Raw genomic sequence first — 14,001 nt, forward strand, 5'->3', positions numbered from 1 at the left:
GGCTCACCTACTAACTGGGGGCCTGATTCAGAGCCGCTCGTAAGCGGCCGCTCGTTCGCTCCGAGCGATGTTCGCACATCTGCGCATGCGTATGGGTTTTAGTACGCATGCGCCAACCAGTCATTGCGGTCGAAAATCGTGTGCTCGCAAAATAGCGAATGCCTGCTAATTTGAGTGACAGAATGAGGCGTTTGTGGGTGGTAACAGGGGAAGGTGCTTGAAAACGGGGAGTGGAGATTCGAACGCAGGCATGCCAAACGGTCAAAATGGGCGTTTTAAGCGTGTGCATAATTAACAAAGCAGCGTCATCGACCACATCACTTGGTTGTCTTTTAGCCAGAACTGCTCGCATGATTGCGGTAGGAAAATCCAACCACAAGCACTGCGAGCAGTTCATACGCCTTTCGATGTTCTCGATTAATCAAATAAATAGCGGAGATGACGCATGATGCGAGCGGCCAAGGGGCGTTTTTTCCAAAATAGTGAGTGCATGTTTTGTTCGCTCGTTTAGACATAGAGGCGTCAACAGACCGCAAAGAGCGAGCGCTTTATTTAAATAGCCAGACCCTTTTTTTGAGCGAGCGGCCGCAAATAGCGTCCGGCTCTGAATCAGGTCTTCGGGCTAGAAGGAGAGAGGAGTTGGGGGAGAAGTGGCAGGGAACTTCGGCTGCCTGTCAGTGACTGCTTACCAGCGCAGCTCCTGCAGACAGTGAAGCTGGGAAACATTGGAGACAGGACTCGGTAGGCGTCAGCATGACAGTGGAGCTGGCAGGGCGGACATCGGACACAGGACCCAGCAGGTGGCAGCGTGACAGTGGTGCGGGCGGGGTGGACATCAGAGACAAGACCCAGCAGGAGGTAGCATTGACAGTGGAACCGGTGGACATTGGAGACATGACCTGGCAGCATGGAACACAGAGCAGCCGGCACCAGTACGACACGGTGGGGTGGTCAGCACAGGTATAACTCAGGGCACGCGCGGGGGGAGGGGGACAGATGAGGCAGGGATGATCCGGTAGTGGGGGGGGGAGGGCACCTCAGAGAGGACTGGGCAGAGTGGGGACACAGGCCCTGAGTCAGAGCCGGACGCTCTGACAGAGCGCTCGCCTGAATCAGGGCCGTCCCTGCTCCTTTTTGGAGCAGCCTCCTGGCCGCTCGCATAGCTGTGGGTGACCACCCACAGCTATAGCGAGCGGCTAAAATGATGGTCACGATGGTCAAGACCATCGCGACCATCGGGCTTGCGATGAGACCCTGCGGTAGGAGTGCTTTTGGCTCTATCAGACAGAGCTTTATCGCAATATCCCTGTGATATTGGCTCTATCAGACAGAGCTTTATCGCAATATCCCTGTGATAGTGCCTGAATTCTCAGTCGTTAATATCACACTACAATCTGCATTCAATATGCGGATTGTAATAAATAGACCCATAGGGCTCTATTTACTACAATCCGCATATTGAATGCGGATTGTAGTGTGATATTACTGAGTGAATTTGCATTGCGAATTCAGGCAATATCACAGGGATTTACTATAAATCTCTGTCCCTGTGAATCCCATCCGCACTCTAGTCGCGGTATTTTCAGAAAAAATACCGCGACTAAGAGCCCGCGCATGCGCCGACCCACCGTCGCTGCTACCCCCCCACCGATGCTAAGCCCCGCCCCCCACGATCGCGGACCCCCCCCCTCCCTTCATTACACTTACCTGCATCCTCCTGGCCTCCGGTGATCTTCTCCGGGCTTCCCGATCAGGTGATCTCCCATACTGCACTGGGACCCGATCACCTGATGACCGGGCAGCAGTGCACTGTGGGAGACCAGCTGACCGGAGAGGAGCCATCACCGGAGGCCCGATCACCAGTCCCTGGATTCAGGTAAGTAAAAAAAAAATGTTTTTTTACAGCAATCAGCTTGCGGTCTGTTTAGACCACACAGCTGATTACTGGTACCAGCTCCCGCCTCTGCTCTCCCCGTTAGAGCAGTGGGAGCCCGGCAACCGGGGGAGACCCTGGATAACGCCACCTCCAGGTGGCGTTATTATCACAGGGCTTCCCCAGGTATTTTTTTACAATTTATTTTTAGTAACTATGGTCGGATCACATTTCCCATTACAATTATGGGAAATGCGATCTGCTTTACTAAAAATAAGTGATAATTAGGGGCTGGAGTAGAATTTTACTAATTCTACTCCAATTGCCCTGTAATAACTATAGGTGAAACTAAAATAATGTGAAAAGGGTGTGAAAACACCCTTTTTCACTTTATTTTAGTCAAAATAATGTTAATAAATAGAGCCCATAGCATCTTTTCTGAAGTGATACTTTAGTCTTGCAAGGATGATGAATAGGACTTAGCTAAACAAAGAACTTGAGTTCAAAACTAAACTATCACACATGATATTTTTATCATGATGAATAGGGCCCCCTATAGCAGTCAGTGCAGAGTGATAATAGAGACCAGGGGGTATAGTTACTAAAATGTGGGTTTATATGGAGGTATTGCCCATAGCAAGTAATCATATTCTATTTATCATTTATTTAGCACCTTTTAAAAGCTAGAATCGGATTGGTTGTAAATACATACCTCACAACATTTGTGTGGATGAAGGGCATGCAAGTGAAATTTAGGGGGCGTGGCATGGCCAAAGGGGTGTGGCCTTGCTAGAAATGAAATACTCGCAAGTCACGCCCCAATTTTCATCATGCTGGGGCTTGGTTAGCAATCTGGGAGCCCCCAGCCTCTCCCAAAACAGGCACAGTGTGTGTGGATGATGCACGCATCCAACAAAATCCATTCACTTCTGCTCTGCTATACAGAGCAGCGGTGTTAGAGTATTTCCCTAACCTCTCTCCCACCTGCGGGAAACTGCAGCCCGGGGGTGAGAGAGCAGGACAGTGCCCAAGAAGCGGGACTGTCCCAATGGAATAGGGACAGTTGAGAGGTATGTAAATATATCCCCAAACCTGCCACAATGAGGATATCAGTGTTATTTCTGTGAGTGTTTGCTTTTGTACTTTATTTTGTCTGCAATGCTGTCAGGTATTTGTCTGCAATGCTGTCAGGTATTTGTCTGCAATGCTGTCAGGTATTTGTCTGCAATGCAGTGGCGTCATGAGGGGGGTGGGGGCTGTACTTGGGTGTCACCCTCGGAGGTGGTGACACCAAAATGCCAACTCCTCTGCAGTGACAGGAACCAGGTGCTGCAGTGTGGTATTCTCCTGCAGCACCCGGCTCCTGTCATAGAGGAGTTTACAGTGCTGGCAGCCCAGTCTCCAGGGACAGCCCAGCATCTCCAGCATTGCTGGGCTGCCCCTGCAGTGAGGTCATCGGGATCCCGTGCGAGGCCATGCCCTTTATTTTAGGCCACGCCCCCTATTGGGTGTGGGCATGCCTCTGGCACACAGTTATAGTCAGAGTGTGCATCAGACCCTGTGACGCCTCAGCTGCAAGACTGTCAGGTATGACCAGTGCTCGAAGTGTGCCGGTATAAATTGGTATTGGTATTATACCGGCACTTCACTTCAGCACTTCACTTCAGAGACCTGCGCTAGGATTGTCACTGTCTGTGGCTGTGGGCTTCTGTTTAAATTTGACAGCACATGGACCGAATGCCATTCACCGGCGACCAGCAGCATTTTCAACTTGGCGCGGCTGTGAGCCAATTAAAGCTCGCGGCCGGCAGCCAAACAGGGTTGGCCTTGTGGCCACCCCTGATTGGCCACTGGCCAGTGAGCCAATGATGGCTCACGGACTGGCAGCTAATTAGAGGCAGTCACATGGCCGTCTCACATTTCTGCCAATCCGCGAGCCGGCCATACCAAATTGAAAATGCTGCTGAGGACTGGGTGAGAGGACTTCTAAAAGGTGCGAAGCGTAGCGCTGGGCAGGTAGGTGGCGTTGTGTGGTATGGTATAAGGTGCACTGCGAGGGGAGGAAGTGGGAGTATGGAAATATCAGGGGGGCTCAGCATTTGGGCTTGCCTAAGTAAAGCTTAACAATATCCACTTTAACCACTGGGTATGACTGTATTCTCCCAATGATTCAGGGTGGATGATAGCTGGACCAGCTGGACAAGGACAATATAGAGATTACAGCCAAGTTCTGCAGCCCTGACATACCTATAAGTTATGCTGTAAGTCAAATCCTCCCTCATCTACTACTGTACTCTATATGCAGCATTACACTCAGCTCATTTTCAGCTCTTACGTTGATGTAGTGAGACCCAATGGTCCAGTTGTTTCCAGCAGATCAAATAGGTCTCCTCCATATGCCAGCTCCATCCCCAGGAAGAGAAGCTCCTGTCAGTAGGCAGACACAGATCCAAAATATTATGATATATTATATTACTGTTCTCACTCATCAGCAGCTACAGACAGAACATAACTCACTGTCATTTACAAAGTAAAAATAATTATATTTGACAATTATTTAGTAATTCACTTGGGGGCCTATTCATCATCACTTAATTGTCACAAAAGCAGGTGAAAAAGCACATTTTCACCTGCAATTGTGACAATTAAGTATTCGGGCCATTCATTAAGAGGGTGAAGCAGGACATATCACAGATACCTCCTACTTAACTTCTGTTTGTGGAATGGCTCTACACTAGTATGGGGACAGAATTTATCAAGCTCCGAAAATATTATATTTTCTGAGCTTGACTGTGGAGGAACTCGCCATCTTCAGATGGCGAATAACCCCGCTTGGGGTTTGCAACCCGCTCTTCCCTATGGGAAGTAGGTCCGGGTTGCAAGAAGGGATCCTTTCAGATCCCTCCGCCCCTGTCCGGCTCCTTCCACCGGACGTTAGGGACACTTGTGCACATGCGTGACCTGTAGGTCGCTCATGCGCACCGCCGTCACTGCTCCGGCAGGAGCAGTGAAAAGATTCACCGCTCAGAAAAGGAGCAGTGAAGCCGCTTCCGTGGGCAGCTGATTTCACATCAGCTGCCACCGCGCCAGAGCAATGCTGAATTGGCCGCGGCGAATTAGAATGTTAATTATCGGGGTCCGTTCGGACCCTGATAATTAACATCATGAATAGGCCCCTTGAAGAGATGGATAGAGACAGAATAGCTGAACTTTCTATAGGGTTGTGCATTGTGTGCTTCAAATCCAACCCTGAAAACAGGTTACAATTTACTTTAGACAGGTGCAATAAAAAATGGTGTCTGGCAGCACGGCCTGCTCCTTACAGGGGCAAAAAGTATGAAGGCAGTAGGAGGAAGGAATAGTGCTATGATACCATGATAACATTACTACATAAAAAGTTCATAGAAATCCCCAGTGGGCCCGCAGCCTGAAGCTGTAATGGATATGTGGGGTGTTCAAAAAATGACAGTTAGGAGATGATTGGTTGGTACTTTATCTCTGTCCACTTCATCTCTCTCCAAGCTTTGATAAATCTTCCCCTATTAAAATTTGGGGTGCAGTCCGCTAAACTTTTCATGGTTCCTGAAGTGGCCCCAGGGAGTGCTTAAAATTGACACGGCTGTCCCAGATCATGTTGACACGTGCCCAGCACCTCTCAGGTGTACATAATGCTCTTTACACAAGTGTTAACAGTCAGGTTTTGTCTGCAGCCTGCTGGATAGAAACACATGCACTCACTGGTCCTCTAGCAACCAAGTGCCTATCTGCGTTCCCTGGGCTGGAAACACATGAGACATAGCTGGAATCCATTGGCAGCATTGATGCGATTCTACACATGATAACTGAGTGCTGAGAGAGCAATGTTGGTATAATGTAGTGCTGAGTATCTCTGAGAGCCCAGAGACACATGAACTGTCCTGAAGTTATCCAGAGATTTTCCTGAGAGCAGATAAGCAGCGCTGGCTCTGTAGGTGGAAATTACAGAGTAAACGTGACCCTTTATGGAGTTTGCGGAGTCAGTATCTATAAGTATCTGATCTATGAGATGACCTTTAATTGCAGATAAACAGCTCTATGGCAGGGTTTCCCAAACTTCAAGGTGCCCTAACAGTCCAGGTTTTAAGGATATCCATGCTTTTCCACAGATGGAATCATCAAACTGACTGGGGTACTAATTAAGGGATGCAGTTTATTTACCGGCGTCCGGAATGCCGGACGTGGGAATCCTGACGCTGGAAGCCTGGTTCTGTACTAAAGATAGGCATCTAAATAGCGATGCCTATCTTTAGCCAGATGCCAAAATCCCAATGCCCGGTATCCCGAGCATAGGTAAGTGGGGACTGTTAGCTGTTAGCCGTAGGGGGGAGGTTTTGTTTTAGGTACCCCCGGGGGGCCTTAGAGTTAGGCACCCCCCGGGAAGGGTTAGGGTCAGGCTAGGGGAAGGGGGGGTTAGGGTTAGGTGCCACAGGGGGGAGTTTAGGGTTAGGCACCTCCCCGGGAGGGTTGGGTTTAGGGTGAGGGAAGGGGGGGTTAGGGTTAGGCAACACTGGGGGGGAGGGTAAGGTTAGGCACCACTAAGGGAGGGTTAGGTGGGGGAGAGGGGAAGGTTAGGGTATTTGCCTGCCCCAGTTGGGATCCTGACGGTTCGGGCTTCCAGCGTCGGTATTTAGTCCGGTGGCATTACATACCGATTACACTAATTAAGTCACATGTGCCATCTATTCTACCGCTATTTACCTGCTGCTCTACCATGCAGAGCAACGGTGTGCAGTGGCATAACTAGGGTCTTTGGCACCCAGGGCAAGATGAAAAATGGCGCCCCCCAACTGTATGCGCACGCCTAAGGCACATGCACCAACAAGTGGACATGGTCACATACCGCAAAAATGGTCCAGGCCACTTAAAAATGGGAGCATGTCACCACGACATGCCACCATTTTTCATCACTCTGGGAACATTCCTTTCCATTTCATATGCACCTTAATGCCCACAGTAGTAGTGTCCCTTATGCAATGCCCCCAGTAGTAGTACCCATTATGCAATGCTCCTGTAGTAGTACCCCTTATGCAATGCCCTCAGTAGTAGTGCCCCTTATGCAATGCCCACTGTAGTAGTGCCCCTTATGCAATGTCCCAGGTAGCAGTGCCCCTTATGCAATGCCAACAGTAGTAGTGCCCCTTATGCAATGCCCCTGTAGTAGTGCCCCTTATGCAATGTCCCAGGTAGCAGTGCCCCTTATGCAATGCCAACAGTAGTAGTGCCCCTTATGCAATGCCCACTGTAGTAGTGCCCCTTATGCAATGTCCCAGGTAGCAGTGCCCCTTATGCAAAGCCAACAGTAGTAGTGCCCCTTATGCAATGCCCCTGTAGTAGTGTCTCTTATACAGTGCAACACAGTAGTAGTGCCCATTATGCAGTGTCCCCATTAGTAGTGCACTTTATGCAGTGCCCCCAGTAGTAGTGGCCCTTGTGCAATGCCCCTGTAGCAGTGCCTTATTCAGTGCCCCAGTAGTAAAGCTCTTTATGCAATGCCCTCAGTAGTAGGGCCCCTTATGCAAAGCTTCCTGTAGTACTGCCCCCAGTAGTAGTGCCCCTTAATCATTGCCCCCAGTAGAAGTGCCCTTTATGCAGTGCCCCCAGTAATAGTGCCCCTTATGGAATGCCCCCAGTAATAGTGCTCCTTATGCAGTGCCAACAGTAGTGCCCCTTATACAGTGTCCCCAGTAGTGCCCCTTATGCAGTGCCCCCAGTAGTAGTACCCATTATGCAATGCTCCTGTAGTAGTACCCCTTATGCAATGCCCTCAGTAGTAGTGCCCCTTATGCAATGCCCACTGTAGTAGTGCCCCTTATGCAATGTCCCAGGTAGCAGTGCCCCTTATGCAATGCCAACAGTAGTAGTGCCCCTTATGCAATGCCCACTGTAGTAGTGCCCCTTATGCAATGTCCCAGGTAGCAGTGCCCCTTATGCAAAGCCAACAGTAGTAGTGCCCCTTATGCAATGCCCACTGTAGTAGTGCCCCTTATGCAATGTCCCAGGTAGCAGTGCCCCTTATGCAAAGCCAACAGTAGTAGTGCCCCTTATGCAATGCCCCTGTAGTAGTGTCTCTTATACAGTGCAACACAGTAGTAGTGCCCTTTATGCAGTGTCCCCATTAGTAGTGCACTTTATGCAGTGCCCCCAGTAATAGTGCCCCTTGTGCAATGCCCCTGTAGCAGTGCCTTATTCAGTGCCCCAGTAGTAAAGCTCTTTATGCAGTGCCCTCAGTAGTAGTGCCCCTTATGCAAAGCTTCCTGTAGTACTGCCCCCAGTAGTAGTGCCCCTTAATCATTGCCCCCAGTAGAAGTGCCCTTTATGCAGTGCCCCCAGTAATAGTGCCCCTTATGGAATGCCCCCAGTAATAGTGCTCCTTATGCAGTGCCAACAGTAGTGCCCCTTATACAGTGTCCCCAGTAGTGCCCCTTATGCAGTGCCCCCAGTAGTAGTACCCATTATGCAATGCTCCTGTAGTAGTACCCCTTATGCAATGCCCTCAGTAGTAGTGCCCCTTATGCAATGCCCACTGTAGTAGTGCCCCTTATGCAATGTCCCAGGTAGCAGTGCCCCTTATGCAATGCCAACAGTAGTAGTGCCCCTTATGCAATGCCCCTGTAGTAGTGCCCCTTATGCAATGTCCCAGGTAGCAGTGCCCCTTATGCAATGCCAACAGTAGTAGTGCCCCTTATGCAATGCCCACTGTAGTAGTGCCCCTTATGCAATGTCCCAGGTAGCAGTGCCCCTTATGCAAAGCCAACAGTAGTAGTGCCCCTTATGCAATGCCCCTGTAGTAGTGTCTCTTATACAGTGCAACACAGTAGTAGTGCCCTTTATGCAGTGTCCCCATTAGTAGTGCCCTTTATGCAGTGCCCCCAGTAATAGTGCCCCTTATGGAATGCCCCCAGTCATAGTGCTCCTTATGCAGTGCCAACAGTAGTGCCCCTTATACAGTGTCCCCAGTAGTGCCCCTTATGCAGTGCCCCCAGTACTGCCCCTTATACAGTGTCCCGGTAGTAGTGCCCTTTACACATACAACACACAGACCACAAAACTATACTTTCCCAAAACCCTGCTCCTGCACCCGCGGGATGTAGTTATGAGAACAGCAGACACAATGCTGCCGGTTTCAATCCTGACGCTGGAAGCCCAACTAGGGACATAAGATAGGTATCGAAATACCAACACCTATCTTAATCCCGATGCCAGAATCCAGGAGGACGCCAGCCCGAATGAAGGTAAGCCGGGACACCCCTCGTGTTAGCCACGGGGGGGAGGGTTAGGTTTAGGTAGCATAGCGGGGTTAGCGTTATGTTTTGGAGGGGGGAGGTTAGGGATAGGTACTCCTAGGAGGGAGGGTTAGGGTTAGGGTCAGGCACTTCTGGGGGGGGTTAGGGTTAGGCACTAAGGGGGCAGAGGAGGGGTTTAGGCACTAAAGGGGAGGGTTAGGGTGTGGGGTGGGGAGAGTTAGGGTTAGGTTACAAAAAGGGAGGGTTAGGGTTAGGGGGAGAAGGGGGGAGGATAATTATACTTCCCCGATCCCTGTCGTGATACTAACCATCGACAGCCGGCATTACATACCGATTACTGCGCACACCGCCATCCGCTCCTCCCGCTTGGCACTATGGTAAAAGACATCATGATATCTCTCCCTTCATCCACTGCAGGAGCCAGAAGGTGGAGCTCATGAGAGAGCTCCAGCCCAACGCCGGCCCTGGGTGCAGCAGCCAATAAGAATAAGTCTGACTCTTATTGGCTGCTAAAACAAACACACCGCAGCCGGGTAGCACACTCACTGTCAGTGAATGTACTACCTGGTGCCCACGGCGGTTTGTTTTACTGTGTAGTGCCATGACGGCTGCCGGCCGTGCCCCCCCCCCCACCCACCGCTGGGTTCGACAGCACCCTTGGCATGTGCCCAGCTCGACCCCCCCTAGTTACGCCACTAGCAGTGTCTGCTCCCCACTTCCTCCCCCACAACGGGACACAGCAGCCTGCGGGTGGGACAACGAGACAGTCCCAGAAAAATGGGACTGTCCCGCTGAATGCGGGACAGTTAGGAGGCATGTGGTAGGGAAACCTGCAAGAACCTGTAGGAGAGAGCATAACACTCAACTGTCCTGGTTCTAGTGGGGGAGTCCTCATTTTGGGTGACTAACCCACTCTGTAAGGACGTTGGGGTATATTTACTAACAAGCAGTTTGTCAAACCCACTGATCATTGATAGCTTTGACTAATTGATACTATCGGTCTAAGGGGATATCCAAATAGCAATGATAGCGATAAAGTTTTCTCTGGAGAAAACTTTTCCCACCTATCGCCCAAATTTGCCGCTTATCGCATGTTTGCGTGCTCCCGTTTATCATGCTATCCTACTGCAAAACCAGAGATAACCAATGTGCACGATAATTCTCGCATGGATGATAGGCGCAGGGCCTTAACTAGGGTGGTGCAACTCTAGTTACGGCCTTGCGCCTATCTTCCATGCGAGAATAATCGTGCACATTGGTTCCCTTCCCTATGTCTTCCCTGGCCCTTCCCCATGAGGCCATGGCCCCTTTTCAGGTGCACTATCTTATGTGCCTATTTGAAAAATGAGGGGGGGGGGGCGCAAATGTTCTTTCCGGCACAGGGCACCAAAAAGTCTAGTTACGGCTCTGGACAGATGATAAGTATGATGAAAGATGAAAATGAGGAAATCAGCCTGTACCCCCAAAAAAGGTATAAAAGTGTGTTAGTATAATCCAAGGGTTTGGGGTTATTAAATTGTGTCCAATGGCTGTTATGTGCATTTTTCTCTAACAGTGAAAAAATGATAGAAAGCAATGTTTTTTGGGCCAAAATAAATGCTGTAATTAAATTAGGGGTACATTAAGATGGGTGTAAGTATACTTTTGTGTTATTATAGGGCATTTTTTTAAATTGGTAAAAATAAAAATACACCTGTCACTTGCACCTGCAATGTTTAAAACACCTGTCCCATCAATACAGCACCTCCATATAAATGACGGACTACTTTAAACCATACTTACCAACTTTTCTTACTTCTTTTCCGGGAGAAGCCTGATCATCTCAGTTTCGGGGGGCAGGGCCAGGCTTCAGCTGCCATTAGGTCCCTCCCCCTTTGCTAGAAAGCCTGTGATTCATGGGTCCGCGAGGAGGGGGCAGCGCTAAATGACGCGATTTGCATCATTTAGCCCCTCCCCCTGCACACTATCCCACAAATTTGTCCTAAAATCTCCCCCATCCGGAGATATGCCTACTCTTTCGGGGTCGCAGGGGGTTACCCGAAAAATCGTGAGCCTCCCGCGATTCCCGGGAGAGTAGGCATGTATGCTTTAAACCCATTCTCCAACACTTTTTAATTTTTCACCTTAAAAAAGACGTCATTATTGCACATATTAAGCTAATTTAAATATTATTTTTGCCTAATTAGTCATTAAGGAGGGTTTCCCAGTGGTTCTGCACCATGTCCCGACATTGTTAGCATAAAATACGGTCAACAAATTCACCTGCTCAGAGGTGGTGAAAAGAAATTTGCGATAATTCCTATACCACGTTTTGCATGTGCAAAAACCACAGCTAATAGGATAGCCCGATAACCCATTTTTCTCCAAAAAGGTTATGGCGGCTAATTGGATACCCTCTTTGGCGCTCATGATCGGCAGCTTTTACAAAGCAAACTGTGGGCCTGATTCAGACTTGGGAATAGAGGGCCTAATTCAGACCCGCTCGCGAGTGGGCCCAGTGCACTTGCGCATGACTGACCCGTCGTGCGCATGCGCGAGGCCCGGATAGCGACGGCCATGCCGTCGCTATGGTTCTCGTACCAAAGGGAGCGTGCTGTCGATGGTGAGTGACAGCACGCTCCCTTTGGTGGGCGTGTCGGGGGCGTGGCTGCCCAGACGGAGGCGTTCCGGGGCTTGCGGCAATGAGAACCTACCACAAGGGTCTTGTCACAAGCCCGATGGTCGCGATGGTCTTGACTATCGCGACCATCTTTTTGCCCGCTTGCTATAGCTGTGGGTGGTCACCCACAGCTATGCGAGCGGCCAGGAGGCCGCTCTAAAAAAAGAGAAGGACGGCCCTGATTCAGAGCGAGCGCTCTGTCAGAGCGAGTGGCTCTGAATCAGGGCCAGAGTGAGATATCTCTCTCTCAACTGTGAACCTGAACAAACCATATTGCAATGCAAGGGGTGTAAATACATACATTTTTTACATGTGGGGTAAATACTGGCTGCTTTTGCATGTAGCCCACATATACTGCACAGCTTTATTATTACTCTACAATTTAGATGTCAGTTTGGAAACACTCCTCCCAAATCTAAATCTCTCTGCACATTTAAAATGTTCCCCACCTGCAGTGCAGCATGGTTTCACCAAGATGATCAGTTGCGAGAGATCTTTCTCTCTGGGCCTGATTCAGAGACGGACGCTCTGAACGAGCGCTCGCTCTGAATCAGGGCGGTTTTTTTTGTTCGGCCTCCTGGCCGCTCGCATAGCTGTGGGTGACCACCCACAGTTATTGCAAGCGGCCAGGTTGATGGTCAAGACCATCGCGACCATCGGGCTTGCGACGAGACCCTTGTGGTAGGGTCTCGTGGCCGCAAGCCCCAGAGAGCTTCTGGCTCTAATAGAGCCGGAAGCTCTCCCACTGACATCACTGGTGATGTCAGTGGGGCCGCCCCCAAACGGCAGGCGTTCCTTCAGGAACGCCTCCGTTTGGCTAGCCACCCCCCCCTGCCCGCCTACCAAACGGGACGAGCAGTCAATCACCATCGACAGCTCGCCCCCTTCGGAGTGAGACCCGGAGCGACAGAGCACCCGTCACTAGCCGGGTCTCGCGCATGCGCACGACGGAGCCAGCTCCATCGTGCGCATGCCCAGTGGGCAAACATCGACCCGGTTGCAATCGCCCAACGCTTGCGACTGGGTCTGAATCAGGCCCACTATTCCCAAGTCTGAATCAGGCCCTGTGTGTTAGTAAATATACCTCTTTGTCCACACTGCAAGGACAGTTGGGAGTTATGTCTCACATCATAAGACAAATTATAGGAAGGGCTGTAGGTCAAACGAAAAAACTTATTGATCACATATACAAAAATTAATAAATACTTGATCAATGTATAAATAAACCAATATATATTATCACAGTAATAAAAATATATAATCTTTAACCACATCACAATCAGAGGTTTATAAGTAATCAGTCTGATAATCAAATATAACAAGCAAAGCATGAGTTATTGTTATATGCGGCCAAAACCAATGTTAGTAGCCATGCACAGCGGTTTCACTGATAATGAATAGATCACCAACATGTAAATACTGAATTATAATGTACTCCAATGCAGTTGCAGCTTTATTAGTAATTATTTAGGCAAGCAGATAGATAAGGATCATGACTCACATGCACAGAGATCCAGCTACGCTCAGTTCAAGCAACTAGTTATGGTATGTGCAGTGCCCCTGGTATCTCAGCTGCTGGATGCCCAGGTCATGCAGCTATCAAGATGAAGCCATCAGGGACACAAGTACCTCTGCTAAGGAATGGGAATTCTGCTGGATGTGTTTCAAGCCTCCGGTGGGACAATCAGTGGTATATACACCAGGCTGCCAAACCACTGACACATTTATGCCCCTCAATAATCATTCAGTGGTTTCCTTAGAATATCCCACATCACATTGCTCTGCTCATGAAGGGAGAGATGTGTGCACCTAACAGTAGGGCACATAGCATTGCCTGTGTATTAGAAGTGGAAGAGAAGGGGGCTGGATAGCAACCTTGCACTGGTTAAAAAATATAACCTCTTCCCTTGCACGATGGTCATTCCCACCCTGGCAGCATAGCGTGCCCAACCCTTCTAAAATACATACATTTGCTCCTGCCCTTCCTGCACTCCATCCACCATGTATCTCATTCGGTACTTTTGAAGACAAGAAGAATCACTGCCCTGGTCACCTTAGTGACACTGCCTGAAGGATAGAGGAATCAGTCAGGTGAGGTCACAGGGTCAGTGTGGTGCCTGGACACGACTCTCTGACAGCTGACCACACCCCTTCAGCAGTGCACCTTTATTTTATGGGCCAGTTCT

General features: G+C 49.7%; 1 protein-coding gene across 1 annotated transcript in view; it reads right to left on the reverse strand.

Moving 5' to 3' along the window:
* The window catches only part of LOC148506733 (protein kinase C theta type-like), a 38,152-nt gene that overhangs the window by 9,534 nt on the left and 14,617 nt on the right, over nucleotides 1-14,001 (reverse strand). Inside the window, exon 5 of the mRNA XM_088446332.1 lies at nucleotides 4,209-4,300. Within this exon, the coding sequence (XP_088302458.1) occupies nucleotides 4,209-4,300 (92 nt within the window). The remainder of the gene's footprint in view (nucleotides 1-4,208; nucleotides 4,301-14,001) is intronic.

This window comes from Taudactylus pleione, unplaced genomic scaffold (genome assembly GCF_031769625.1).
Source record: "Taudactylus pleione unplaced genomic scaffold, aTauple2 ptg000397bl, whole genome shotgun sequence".
Taxonomy (NCBI): domain Eukaryota; kingdom Metazoa; phylum Chordata; class Amphibia; order Anura; family Myobatrachidae; genus Taudactylus; species Taudactylus pleione.